This window comes from Ptychodera flava, chromosome 7, assembly GCF_041260155.1.
Source record: "Ptychodera flava strain L36383 chromosome 7, AS_Pfla_20210202, whole genome shotgun sequence".
Classification (NCBI taxonomy): Eukaryota; Metazoa; Hemichordata; class Enteropneusta; family Ptychoderidae; genus Ptychodera; species Ptychodera flava.
Window position 1 is genome coordinate 42,534,898 of NC_091934.1, and position 14,799 is coordinate 42,549,696.

General features: G+C 38.7%; 1 protein-coding gene across 6 annotated transcripts in view; it reads left to right on the plus strand.

Annotated features, from left to right (window-relative positions):
- Nucleotides 1-14,799, plus strand: part of LOC139137594 (neuronal acetylcholine receptor subunit alpha-10-like) — a 244,689-nt gene that overhangs the window by 161,988 nt on the left and 67,902 nt on the right. The window contains exon 1 of one of the 6 annotated variants that reach the window (XM_070705778.1): nt 12,827-13,138. The exons of the other annotated variants lie outside the window; for them this stretch is intronic. Within the exon in view, the coding sequence (XP_070561879.1) occupies nt 12,967-13,138 (172 nt within the window). The 5' untranslated portion in view covers nt 12,827-12,966. Of the gene's footprint in view, nt 1-12,826; nt 13,139-14,799 lie in introns of those variants that run through there. 6 annotated transcript variants of the gene reach the window in all.

Consider the following 14,799-nt stretch of genomic DNA (forward strand, 5'->3'; position numbering starts at 1 on the left):
GATTTACACCCCTTTAATGGTTGCATAGTTTTCGAACGATGTTGTCAGGTTTTTTAGGGGAGCCTTCATTTGAAATTATGTTATAAAGTCAGAGATATAAACTCGTAGGAATTGCTACAAAGGATGCTGGTCCGCAGTTCAAACCGTTACAACTACAGCCTTTCCCGATAGCACTTGACCATCACCCCGACAAAATTGAAAGAGAATAAAGCTCTTACAACAGCCACAGTGCTCGGGGGAATTAGCACTTGCCCCGATGATAAATAACCGGCTGTTTTCATCCCAAACTCAACCTTGTCCGTAATGAAATTTTCAAAGACCAAAAACATCAAGGCTTTAAATTTAAACTTAGAGCGTATTACAATCTGATTATCGCATTAAATAACTCATTCTCATTCATTACGTGAAGATATCGTTTTCATAATAGGTTTCCATATTTTATCAATGACCTTCCAAATTAAAGGGAGAACGTCCTTCACCTTCGGACGTTGTCTCTTTGTATTACATTAAAGTTTGAGAATTCAGGAGCAGACAAGTACCTAGAGATCTGATAAAAGAAATGCTCACAAAACATACCTATGTGATCCCTCTGAAAAACAAAAGATAAAGAAACTGATGACGTCATTTCCAGGATGTACCAGTTATGCATGCACATTAGCTAGCTGCTGCTCTCAGGGTGAACCTCAATATCTTGTACAGCAACGCTCATCATGACACCCGTATCATGCATGTTCAAGTAGGCAGTATAGAGTGCATCACGGTTTATTTGAGGCTAACCGAGAAATATTTCGCGGCGGCTTGTAATCAAGATTTTTGTTTTCAACGTTTGAATTTTAATCACACAAAGAAAATAGTCATATAAATGGTTCAGAGTAATCAAGCCATTATTGAAAGCTGAATGCAAGTACGCAAGTCATCGATGGGATTATGAATACGGTCAAGATCGAATTTCACCAGATGTAAATTCTCCGCGCACAGATATTTCATACAACACCAACCAGACAGCAAAATGTTTACAAGAATGGGACTTTCTCACCGCAATTTGTGCATTCCAAAGGCGTGTAGTCTCCCTGGTTGGCAACTAAAAATCACAGCAGATTGAAATGTCCGATAACAGGCAGAACACATCAATCATTCTTATCAACAGTCTAAATAGTTACCTGGCTTGTGTGTCGCATCAAATACTGTGACTGAGAGACCCAATAATGGTAAGAATGAAATTCATGTCGTAAAATTGATACTCAAGGCCAACGTTTGATCAAAAAGTCATTGAACACGAAATTCCTATTTATTTGGTATTTCAAGTTTTACTGCTTTTGTTCTCACCTCATTGAATCTGAGTCATTGTGAATCCGACAGATGTACATCCGAACCTCATTCCAAGGACAGCACGATTACTCTGTGTATGTGTGAGCAACAACTTTAATTTGTATTTTTTGCGTTGCTCTGTCACCGTATGTATGTATGTATGTATGTATGTATGTATGTATGTATGTATGTATGTATGTATGTATGTATGTATGTATGTATGTATGTATGTATGTATGTATGTATGTATGTATGTATGTATGTATGTTTGTATGTATGTATGTATGTATGTATGTATGTATGTATGTATGTATACTATGTATGTATGTATGTATGTATGTATGTATGTATGTATGTATGTATGTATGTATGTATGTATGTATGTATGTATGTATGTATGTATGTATGTATGTATGTATATACGTACGTACGTACGTATGTATGTATGTATGTATGTATGTATGTATGTATGTATGTATGTATGTATGTATGTATGTATGCAGGTTTGTTGGTAGGTATGTAGGTATATAGATATGTAGGTATGCATACATCTATTTATGTGTGGAGATGTACAAATATGGATGGACAGATGGATAAAGATCATATTACGCTATGATACAAATAGAGAAAGATAAACATCTGCATGTTGCAAAATGACTTATTGGCGTAACATAAATCAGCAAAAACATTTCACTTTTTCTTTCCTCAAATATATTTGAGTGAACAGGAAGAAAATTCGCACAATATTGAAAGAAGCAAAAACAAAGGAGACCCGCTCACCCATTGTGGGTTTTGCTCATTTCAGTTTGGCTTTACGATATGCTTTTAATCAGTCATCAGCCGACCTGACAATAGAGCGGTAATCTTTTTTGTTTTTATTTTATTGACTCAAATTTTGATCGTGTTGACTCAGCAGTAAGTAAAAGCTCTAAACTAAAATTAGACTGAGCTGATGTTATAATGGTTTATTGCGGCTTGACACTGGAAACGATACACATAGGATTTGACATCTGCAGTAAGCTTAATGATGTAATAAGCAAGTGCCACAAGACTTCAGCAAATTAATACACCACCTGAATAACATGTAGAGTATATAGTGAATTTCCGGAGACTTCCTACGGCGTTCACAAAAATTACTCAGGCGAGAGTTGCTGTATATTGTGTCCACGGATCCACTGACTAATCATGTTGAAAAGACACCTTCCCAACTATTATGTATCAATTTGCTGGTACATTTTGACGACCCATTCCTGGAAAATAGGACGTAGAGGCATGAACAATAAATGTGCTTGAGTGAGTGGAAAATATTGGGTTTCTGCATGTCACAAAGCACCAAAGATTATGTCAAAAATTACAATCACTGACTTTCTGTGACTGCCTAATGCAATATTTCGGATTCTTCCGAAAGAGATACTCCCTCGTTGACTTCAAGAATTCGAGTATTCTCAGTATTAAGGTTTATTTCGATCATTGACTGTCAGCTCCCTGGCGACGACACATTCTTTGTACACAAATTCACTTTCATTTGACTCTCAAGTTTTGTGGTGGTGTGTTAACAACTCGCATAGACCGCCTTCGCGGTTGAATCTGCTGTCGACGACACCTGAGAACATTTTTTTAAAATCTACACATGCCTGGCGGTGCTTAGGTCATGGCGACCTAGTCAGACTTACCTCCATAATTCATGAGTGGTGGTAAATGTAAATGTGATCGCGGACCTCTGGAAACATCGCAGGTCTGTGGTCTCACACTTGACTGACAGTGTCACCCGTGGTATCGCATCCTCGTGACAGAATCACTTTTGACAGGGGTATTCAAATAAATGCACTTTATTTCTTAATACGTCCATTCCCGTGTGACTGATTGCCTCATCTCCCGATAGAATCAACTAAACTTTAAGACATCTGTGAAGCATTTATGTGGAAATCGCCGTTTGCCGAACAAACAGGCAAACTTTTGGACGGCGCCCCCACTCGCCTTATCAGGGCAATTAATATCCGGCGACATCACACACGAGACTTTGTAGTTGAAGCAAATTCATGAGCGATATTTGACAAGGTAACATTTCTTTCCGAAGGTAAATTTTAACATACCTTGTGAACCGTTCCATGAAGAATCTTCTTAAAAAATTGAAATGCTGCCCCTTATTTTGATTCGGGCATAAAATACACCGAGACATAGTACAACCCGATGCAAATTACATGTTACAGGATCACATACTAGTTAAATAGGAACTATGCTGGCCGCATACGCATATGAAGATATTTGGTGCATCGATTAATTATTCAACATCACTGACGTCTCAGAAAAAACATTGCGAAAAGTTTGCCCAATGATGATTCCATATCAGTTCTATGGCCCACCGTTAACTTATTTGCCAACATCGGGTCAAGGTACGCTGTGAGAATATCGTATGGAAATTGAGAGAGTCAGATCACGTTGTGAAGAAATCACTTTTTAGCCGTTACATTGCACCTTGAATGGATACGAGACATGTTGCCTTGGATGGTTATTTTAAGAGATTGCAATATCCGTGCTCACGTTTCCAGGATCCACTGTATTTTTCTCCGGCAAGTCTTTCAATTTAGCACCGCTTTGTATTCCGAGGAGAACACCACACACAATCACACTGACTGACCTTGCATAGTTCAACGCGTGTGCATTGAACTTGATGGAGCAAAGGTGTAATTGTCCAATTATTTGTTTTTGTCTCATTTTGCTTCAAGCGATTAGTTACCTATTTTCTTGACACTTTGTAATCAGCATTTAGAAATTTGTGGTCACCTGTTTTGTGGATGTAACACATCATTTCGATTCCCATTGCGATATATACCCTAAATTACGTCATTGAGCTTACGATAAGCATAGTCTGATTAGACGGAGTTACCCGAACGACCTAACGTCAAATTTCAGTCAACAAAGCAACATAAATTATTTATCACGGGACATAAACACCCAAAATAATGTCAAAGGATGACGAACTCAAGGGGGGAAACTTTAAGAGCTAGAATTCATCGCCTATATATCCTTTCTTACGTCTTAATGTGCACATACTCTGATTCAAACGATGCTTTGATCGGTCGCAACATATGCAAATGGTAATTTGTTGTTCACTGGCCTTGTTAAGGTCGACTGGGGGTGTCCCAACCACACATTTCCACGTTCTTGACAACACTTAAAACTCGATTAATAACGTTACCGTACCACTTATTGTAGGGTGTATGTATTTAATTACAAGAAGGCAAAGTCAGGAAACGTGGTTTAGAAATACGGAGAGAACTAGGGACATAATTTACATTAGAGGGCGCTAATGCAATGCATGGAAAAATACTAACTTATACCTTACAGTATGCTCTTACTCTAGGTGAGAAGGTGAAAAATGGCCAATCGTTAAATCCGAGACCGCCGTAGAAGGGCTATATCATATGACAATAATTTACATGTGTTGGGTTCAAATTAACGTCATGAGAATGCTTTGACGTGATTGGACGCCATCATTACCCGACCGCATGTGACCAAAGCGACTATTCAAACATGCCGATAGAGCGCCCTCACATTACCGTAGTACGGTAATTTTCAAAAAATTGTGTCAACGCTCATTTATTGCGAATCACATTTTGGTTATTTGTGGTTCTTTTTTTTCTTCACGGGCAATCTAAGTGTTAAAAAAAGACAACTCATTCATCAGAACATGTTAAAAGTACAAGATTGTTTAACTGTAACACACCTCGATATTGATAAATAAAGTTTTGCTCAAATTTTCGTCAAGGAAACTTGGAATTATTTCCTTTCGAAATCAGGATTAAAAATCCAAAATTTAAAGACACTTGAAATTCAAAATGGCCGCCATCACTGTGTGAACTCTAGGGAACATGAACTTTCCAATATTCACAAAATAAGCCGAAAGCTTCAAAGTGAGCCTCAACAAGTGGTAAACCAAAAAAAGTATTGTAAAAATTTGAGAGTTCAAATATCTGTCCCAGGGGGCACTTTCCACTTTTATGTTTCTACACTAATTCTACACTAATTCTACACTAATTCTACACTATTTCTACATTATCTAACGTCTCATCAGTCACGTGCCAGTGATATACACTCGCACTTTGACGGCCTTTAAAATCTCCAGAAGCCAATATTATTCAGTAAAATTTGCAAAAAGTTGGTTGCGTACATTGTTAGATGCGTGTTCCTTTGTAAAGTAGCGTACGATACACTAAGGTAGCTTAAAATTCAATACATCAATTATGCAAAAATATAAACCAAATAGTAATAATAATATCTCCCAAATCAAAATATTTTAATGCGTATGATATTCTCTAAGCCATCCTATGTCCTTCTTCTCTAAGATTGAGAGATGCGTGCCTCACATTTCGATAGAAATTAACAGCTTGCTGTAGATGTAACCAAAAATTCAAGATAAAGATAGCCACGTGACGGCCAATTTTGATTCAAACAATGTTCAAGCATGAAGGACGCCCATTGAAAAAATATGGTTAAGTTGTCTTGATCAGGAAAAATGACAAAAAGATTACATCCGACCGTGATAAACTTAATCGTGTTATATCTTTACTTTAACCTAAGCTCAAATCAAATATTCCAAAGCTTGACCTCCGATACCCTTTTTTCTACACCGATTGAATAGAAATTTTATAACGAGAGAATCTACCACAATTACTTTTATTAGGTTTGCATATGGTAATGAGAAATCTTAGTTCTTGCCCTGTAAATTGACAAACACTGAATGAATCGATTGGAATTGTAATTTCTTTGTCCTTGGTAAACCTTGTTAACGCTGTTCTAACCATTCTGATCAAGCAAACCAAGGTAAAATCAATTGTCAAACATGGCAAGATACCGCCATACGGCAAACAGACGCAGATTTATTTGAAAAAAATGAATATTCCTTGAAATCGTCCTTCATTATGACAAGTTATATTATTAGTCGAGCACAAAACAGTTTACATTTTGTGAGGTCATGACGACCACGTCGTCTCATTGAGGACATTGTCCACGAAAGCATGAAATTAACATGGCTTATGCACGCTGCGTACCAAACGTTTATTAACATTGCAATGAAGGCTTTAACAACACACAAGAGAATTAGTGTTTATATTATGCCCACAAATGTTGAATATGGATAAACATAGCTTTCTATTATATTTAAGTACGTTATACTAAATGCAAACTTGCCGAGTCGAAGGTCAGTGCATTGAACCTACAATTAGCAATTTACTTTTGACACAGAACATCGCAATGGCCTGTTAACGGGGTTTCTGGAAATGTGAATTCCTTCCAACGACTTTTTAAATTTAATGAGGAACGTGACGGAAATCTTCTGATACTGCCTTCTCTCTGTCGTTCTATAAACGGATTCAAAGCTTGCGTCTGTATATTTCCCCCCGCCTTTCGAAAGCCTTGTTAACACATTCTCTCTATTGGTGTATTTTATTTTATATTCTAGTTTCTCCGCGGTATGTATCCATGCTGTGAATACCAATAGTAAGAATCAATGAGTTATTATAAGCCTCGACGTGACTTGTTAAACACAGATATATTTCTGAAAAAGTCTGGAGGCAGCTAAATAAAGCTACTAGCATTATTATAACCATGAGAGACGAGAGACAGTCAGGTCGCTGAAAACATTTAAATGTGTAACATATGTTGTTGAAGGTCATTTAGGTTTTTCGAAGTTTTAATAAAAAGACCGTTAAATAGTCAGACCCTAACTTTTCCCCGGGGAAAGATTTTGTGAATGCACGCGAGAGATGTTGAGGTCACTCGTAACAGTTCGACATAAACAGAAGAGAATGTGGAATGTGTACTTTATATTTTTGCATAATGAAACAAATAAACGATGAACATCATGAACAAACCTCGATTTGATAACCAGGATACTTGTATACGTCACTTCTGTATAAAATTATCAGTCACGTAATTCTGTAACAGTGGAAACCAATGATATTTTCCTTGGTAAAACATTCCAACTTTGTTGTCCTTTCAGCCTTCCAGCTTTATGCTAGGATATCACTTTGGATTGAGGACTAACAGGATCGATCAAGCTCCTCGTGTCCTGTAAAGTTCCATGATTATAGATCCATCAAAATTCGTGAACCATGTGTTCTGGATTTGGCTCAAAATGCTATGGAATCAGTGCATGTTTTCCTTTTATAGAACTTTCCAATAGATAAGGCAGATTCGACTCGGTGGTTCCCCCGCTTTCTAAAACTAGGAGCACATTCCACCACCCGCAGCTATAGCAGGATACTTTGGATGACGTTTGTAGTAAATGACGATCATATGGTGAATGACGGCGTGCAAGGATAACTGATACAGACATGAAGAAAGCACGTTGATTTCTTGATGCTAATTCTAAACAGGGCCAATTTTGTCAGCCGACTCTGTGTCTTCAAGGAGTAATAACATGTCTGAGCGGCTTTCCATAACAAGCCAAAATTGCATGCACTTAATTTTATACAGCAAATAAGAATTTACCAGAACCCATTTTTTCCAACAACGTAACACTACTTCATGATAATTCGATTAACCGATCTCGTAACAAGCCAGGATCACATCAACGTTAAAGCAAAGAGTACATTTAAACTTTACTAAATCGGATTGGCTCCGTCTTTGCTTTGAGAAGATAAACCATCGTCTCTGTTTTTACATTTGAATTTTTCAAATCAAAGTAGCATACACATGTAATGAAGCCTGTGATTGATCGACCCCTCTGTTATTGAACTCCCCCCCCCCCGCCTGATGATCACGCTATCTCTGTGTCTCCTCGAAGTGGCTGCCGGAAAGTCCAATTTCAGGAGGTCATTTCGGGTCGTGACCCAGGTCAAGGGAATGAATTCTGCTAAGGGCACCGCTACCCGTCTGTCTCATTCGAGGTCTCCGTGAGCGAACCATACTGAATTGGTAACTCAAATACACTGTTGAAATAAAATCGATGCTAAACAAAGAATTGAATTCCCCCTGCGCTGATCTCTGCCCGGTGTGCCCTTTGTGCCCCTAGGATGTAGTGTAGATAAACTTACAGGATATAAAATGATGATTTCAGCTGCAGAAATGAGATTGTTATCGCTTCCATTTGCAACTGACCTTGTGAGTAAATGCCTTACGTTGGGTAATGCTTCTGCAAACATTATCTGCCGAGTGACAGACAAAAACATAGTCAGTATACTGGTGTATCCAAGACGATGTCACTTTATACGAGTACATCTGTGACCTCAGATGTATTTGAACTACAAGTGTAACTCATTCTATGTAACTTAAATCCTACCCTCAATATTTGATGTCATAATCATAAATTAAAGCAATCAATGATTCGCCATGAGGTCTGTCAGCTGTCTGTTTGCGTATTATATTCCAATCTATCTTCTGTCTATCTATCTATCTATCTATCTATCTATCTATCTATCTATCTATCTATCTATCTATCTATCTATCTATCTATCTATCTGTCTATCTATCTATCTATCTGTCTGTCTGTCTGTCTGTCTGTCTGTCTGTCTGTCTGTCTGTCTGTCTGCCTTGTGTCCAGCTTTCTGTTCGTTTGACAATGTTTTTATGTTTTTCTGCCAGTTCTTTCTGCCTGTCTGTATCTCTCTGTCTTTATCTATCTGTCTATCTGTCCGTGTTTCCATCAATATGTCGGCCATGGCCCACTTCTTATGGACCGGATAATTCTTCTTAATTAAGGAAGACCTCGCCGCTACGTGACATCCAGGGTGAAATCGATCGACCATGCAGCCACCCTGTTCCACGAAAATTGTCAAATTACTTTGCGAAGCTGAGTCATGTGACCAACTGTCAAATTGCTCTCTCTAGCTTTTTCTTTTCGAGGTCAGTAAAAAACGGGTAAGATAAAAGTTATGGATCATAATTATTAATAATTCATAAAAAAGTGTTTGCACGAAGGTAATCCCGGTAAATATCCGGCGTTATTTGAAAATACGATAACAATCCTTCAAAAGTGGGTCAGTGTATTCATCACTATATAAGGATTCGTCTGTGACGTCACATATCGCATCATGGACCGTTCTCCTCATCATGTCAGTTCTGCTTCCATAAACAAATCTCCTCAAAAATGGAAGGCCCACCTTGCGGTAGTTTGAAGTCGTTTTGTATAGCTTAGTTTAGCCGAAGATGGCATCGTGAAGAAGTTGTACGTATAGACAGTTGCTTCGCTCGTTGCAAGTACTGACGTTTGTTGCGAAAATTTTTGACAAGGGAGTTACAGCTCCGAAGACAATGGATAGAGTATGGAAGTGGCAATTTCAAGATCCTCACGAAATTACGAATGCAGTTCATAGTCCAGCAAAAGCAACAGTACATCTGTCATTTCATGCTTGCATTCAGTTAGTAGGCCTAAGTTCACCATGTCAAAGGTTCACACATAATAATTTATTGCCTCTACAAAAAGTTTTTTAAGGATCACGAGATCGTTGAACTTTGACTTACCAGAAAAAGTCAACCTGATGCATTTCTCATTCTCTGACGTCATATTATGCAATTATAAATAAATACAAAGTAACGCTAATTCGTGTCGCGATGCAAAATAACTGGCGGCGTGGACGCTATTATGCATGGCGCCGAGGGGCCATCACTTGCTAGCCTCCATGACATGTGGTCACGATTTTTTCTTCATGTACACTACGGTTATGAACTCACAAAAAATTCGATTTCCATAATAGTAAATATTATCATTATATTTATATCATTATATTTAAATTTCCCTAGGAAATTTGCAAGGTAGCTGAGGCACGCGGTTGACTTTATTTGTTTGGGTAGGACATCACAAGTACAAGCAATGGTTAGATTGCGTCTCGAGCACGGATAAAAATTGAAGATGATTGATAGGTTGAGTGGGAGAATGAAAGGCACGTCATTTAAATCGGACTATTTCAGATTTTGTTCTCTAAACCTCTTTTTGACGACAATTTTACATCGGTGGTCCCTGGCAGAACGCACCAACCACCGGATCTGCGTTAGTAATAATTTGTGAAATTGCCAAGGCGGGAGTTTGACAGACTCTTAACCGTTTCTATAACTGTACCCTCATAAATCAATCATAAAATGTATCCCACGACCAACAATGACATATTCTAAATATAATCGGAGTGCCGTCGACAATCAGGGTGTACTTTATACAAGCAAGATTTTTTTAGCCCGGATCATTTTCCGCTGCCGTGCTTACATGATACAATACATTTTCCCCTGGGTTACATGTGGACAACCATTAGAAATATTCCACCAGTTGATAAATTGGAAATCGTCATCATTTGAGCTCAGGTCAAGAATTTAGCGTCCAATCTGCTTATTGTCAACCGTATTTTTTGCACTTAGTATCTTGCCTCAAATTATTAAGACATAACATTTTGACAGTGACGGACGACTAGAAAGCAAGGCATTGTGGGATTGTCGGTATTCGAAATTAGAAAAACACGCGTTCTCGTCTTTGCCTTTACTTCTACTCCGCCGCCAGCACGTGTTGTCAGAACTCATGTATCTGTAGTTGAGAAGTTACATGTGATCATATTTTACCAGTAATCAACGGAAAGATGATATCTCTGATGGGTTTACATGTAACTGTACAGTGCCGTCATTGCAAGCCGAAGAGACAGATAGCATGTTCTTTTAGATTGCGCCGTGGTGCAGATAAAACGACGGACCATAAGAAGTGGAATATGAATGATTTCTTCGAAATCATTCATATTCTGCGCACAAAATTGCAGGCAAGGGCAGGAAAATTCTCGATAAAAAAAGTTCCCCGTACTTGTGATAGTAACGACCGTGGAAGCGTTCACACATCTGGAATAGGCCTTCTCTGTTAAAAATTGCTCGCGGTTGCCAAGGGTAAAGATGTAAACTACGTCCGCAGCTCAATCAATGAATCGTTTATTTCGTGATGCAGCGATAGGTTCCGGCATCGTATGTAGACTGAATTAAAGAACACAAATTGTTCTATCTATAGAGTTGCCTTCAGGATAAAGGGGAAGTTAGTGGAAACGAGGCTGGTTTCCAGGACAACAGCGAGTAAAATGTTGAAAAATCTTGAAAGCAGCGCTAACCCTCCTTTCATGGAACCTCCAGCTCTGACACGTCATGTAATGGATTTGAATGGAAATTTTGAGGCACTGGAGACTAACAAGTAAACTTATACAGACGACCTTTTTGCAAATTGGCAATTAATAAAGACCCCGTGTCGTCAAAACGAGATATATTGCTGGGATCAATTAAGAGCATGGACTTTGCGACTTCCATCGATTTCATTTATAAATAAAAATTGCTAATTGGTATACGAGTACATTTTTTCACCAAATGGTATTTCCGTGATAATTCATCAAACCATAAAGCCATAAATCAATAATGTGATAGACTTTCGAAAAAAGGTTATCTGAAAATTGCCTTTCTAGTGTTCTACTGTCGAACTAATTAACTGATGTTTTCTCGTTATGGACCGCAAAGTCTGCAATCGATGCCAAAAACCATGGGTTTCCGAAAGAGTTCCCGAACTCTGTCTTGAAAATGTCATTTCATTCAGTTACTTCATACCTATCAAAAAAACCCGGAAAGACAAATTTGATAGAAGAACCTGCATACTAAGAGTGGATAGGACATCCAGTTGTAGGTAAGCGAGCGGTCTGGAGATAAGTTCATTGAAATTACAGCCTTTGTGAGAGTGCGCCTTGGCTGCAATTTAAATCGCCAACTTTGATATGGTCGGCAAAGAATCGAAACTGGTTCAACGCTGCCTCTAGCTGATTGTTTCCGGGCTTAATGAGAGCGATTACCGAGTAATGTGCACGAGTGGGCACATATCGTTTGCAATGGGCGTTTCACCTGCCCGGCGATGCCTAGTCCTGATTGCTGTTAATCGGCGCACGTGAGAGACAGTAATTGACTTTCTGTGGCAATGTTTAAAGCCCGGAGTCTAGATACTAGACCACGATAGGAAGAATGCAAGCCTGGTCAAGTGCATGATTCAGGTGCTACAGTTCACCCGATTAAGCAAGAACAAGTTGCCCAGGGCGTTCAATTTGGCGGAGCGGAACTCCTTGGTCAAGTTTGTCGAACCAAATCCTCCTACTAGATGCGAATTAAGGGTGCATGGAATTTCCGTTTCATCTTTAGTAAAAAATTAGATGAATTATGAGGATTCATATTATTTGACATTGAATTCAAACGTGTTTATATATAAGATTTGGCATTTGTTGCTGTGAGGATTTCTATTTAAGAAAAGGGTTTCTACTCCGCTGTTTCCGTTGAGCGCCGCGTATCGCCAGCATCTCCTGTCAGTGTGCTGGTATCTTAACAAACACACTTTCAGATATCAACTTGAATGTTATTTGCTGTTGTTCAAGTGGGTCGTCGCAAGTGTACTATGATTTTGCAAGACGTCTCGTAAAAATGATAGCTCTTTTCGGCATTTGAAGGGCCCTCTTCATGCCCTGTTTTGCATAATCACACATTTCTCACGTACTTAATATCGAGAGTTGTACGCATGCGCCGTGATAGGAGCCAAGCATATACGCACAGGAGAGTACATGTGGCTTGAGGGTCTGTTTGCTCGGCAAGCAGTTACAGTTGTATGTCGGTCACTAAGGAAGCAGAGATGCCTAAATTACACAGGATACATCACTCGAAGATGAAAGAATGAAGCGAATGGAGTCACTTTTTGTAGCATACATCTTTCTACTACTAGTATCTGCAATCGAAACGTGTCGGGTTGGCGAGGTGTTTGATACGGCGCTTCAAAAGTGTTTTAGCTGCAAACTATGCGAGGAATTCCCTGCTTCGTCGCACTGCGAGATCTGCGAGGCACGCAGTGAGTATACTTAATGCTTCAATAGACGTTACAAAAAAACTTAACGAATTGTTATGTCACCTTAACATGGCAGCCGACTTCACATGTTACTGAGAGAACATTACACGAATTAGCTTGTTAGCGTCCAATCCATCATAACCCCGTGTTTAAATATAATCATGGGCAGTACTGTTCATAATGCTTTCGATGAAAGTTTTAATCTGCACATATTCCTATGTTGACAAAGCCTTGAAGTTAATAAAACACAGCTTTATTGGGATTTTTTGCGATAAAAAAACGCGGTTCCACTGATTATTATGTGTTCGTACATTCTAAAAATCAGTGCGTTCACTTCGACTATGTGAAGGTAAAAATAACCACCCGAACCACTGTAGCGCTATGTATTTTTGTCGGAAAATGTTTTCTTTAATCCGCAGCTAATTTTAGGGTAGCTCCAATTAGGGAGGTCAGTCTCGTAGCATACCTAATTATGTATAATTCCCGCATTGCCTGCTAAACCCTAAAGTATTGTGACGGCATTAATAGTGTGCGTGTCGCCGAGACTCAACCCCTGTTTCAAAAGCACTGACTTGAAGCATATCGAGGGGACGCCAGCAGCAAATTTAAAGGTATGCAGGTCGTGTAGATGCTGCGCTGGATCCCACAGATTTGATTTCGATGTTTTCAAGGACGTTTTTAGGCCTTTCACAAACATCTACAATCCCAAATAATTGGCTCCCCTTCGTAAAAGCCTCGTTATATTCATCGATGGGTAAAACACGCCTGCAAAATATTTTCTCTGTCTTCCTCATTTAGTAGCTATGTTATTTTCGTCACATTATTGAGTCGGTTCCTACATATTATGTGACAGTGAATAAAATGTCTCATCGTACCTTTGCTAATTTTTGAGTATTTTATGTTAATTGCTTTTTTCCTGGATTTTGTGTCTACAATCGAATTTGTTGTATAGCTGAATGGGTGACGATTAGTAGTCCACCAGCATCGCGACTTCTGATCAAATCGATGTCTGAACGAGAGGCTTACTCGTCGTTGCAGGCAAAAGTACCAATTGTATTATATAGTCGGAGTTTACATCCACTACAGGAAAGAAGATATCTAATTAGGAAGGTAAAAAAATTGTAATAAAACTTGTACAACGCGATGCCAGTCAGTGTTCCAGTTTCAAGTAACACTTTCAAATCAAAACATTGATTTAAAACTACATATTGCACATATGTACGGTTCACTCGTTCTAGCAATTAACACGCAAAACGTAACGGGGTTGCAACGTGTTCCGTGCCATAGTCCAGAATAAGGAGACTTCCTGATTTATACAATTAAGAAGAAAATTAAATTTGACTTTGTGGCTGAACGTCATTATAGATCGATAGATGTGGAAATTTGTTCAGATAATGAGTTGCCGGCGATATCGCACGCCAACACATACATTGGAACACCGTGCGTCATGCCGCGAAAGTAAAGATCTGGAGTCGTATTAAGTGGTTACAACCTCAAAATGCCTTTACGTCACTTGTAATGTTTCACGAAAGTTGACCCTTTGTGTGCTGCTATTTTTCCCGCCAAAAATTTAGTACAACATTTTACTAAGTTTTAAGGATTTTTCTGAAATTCTCTTGATAATTTTTGGCCAAATGGACATAACATTTCATTTTGCTACACTT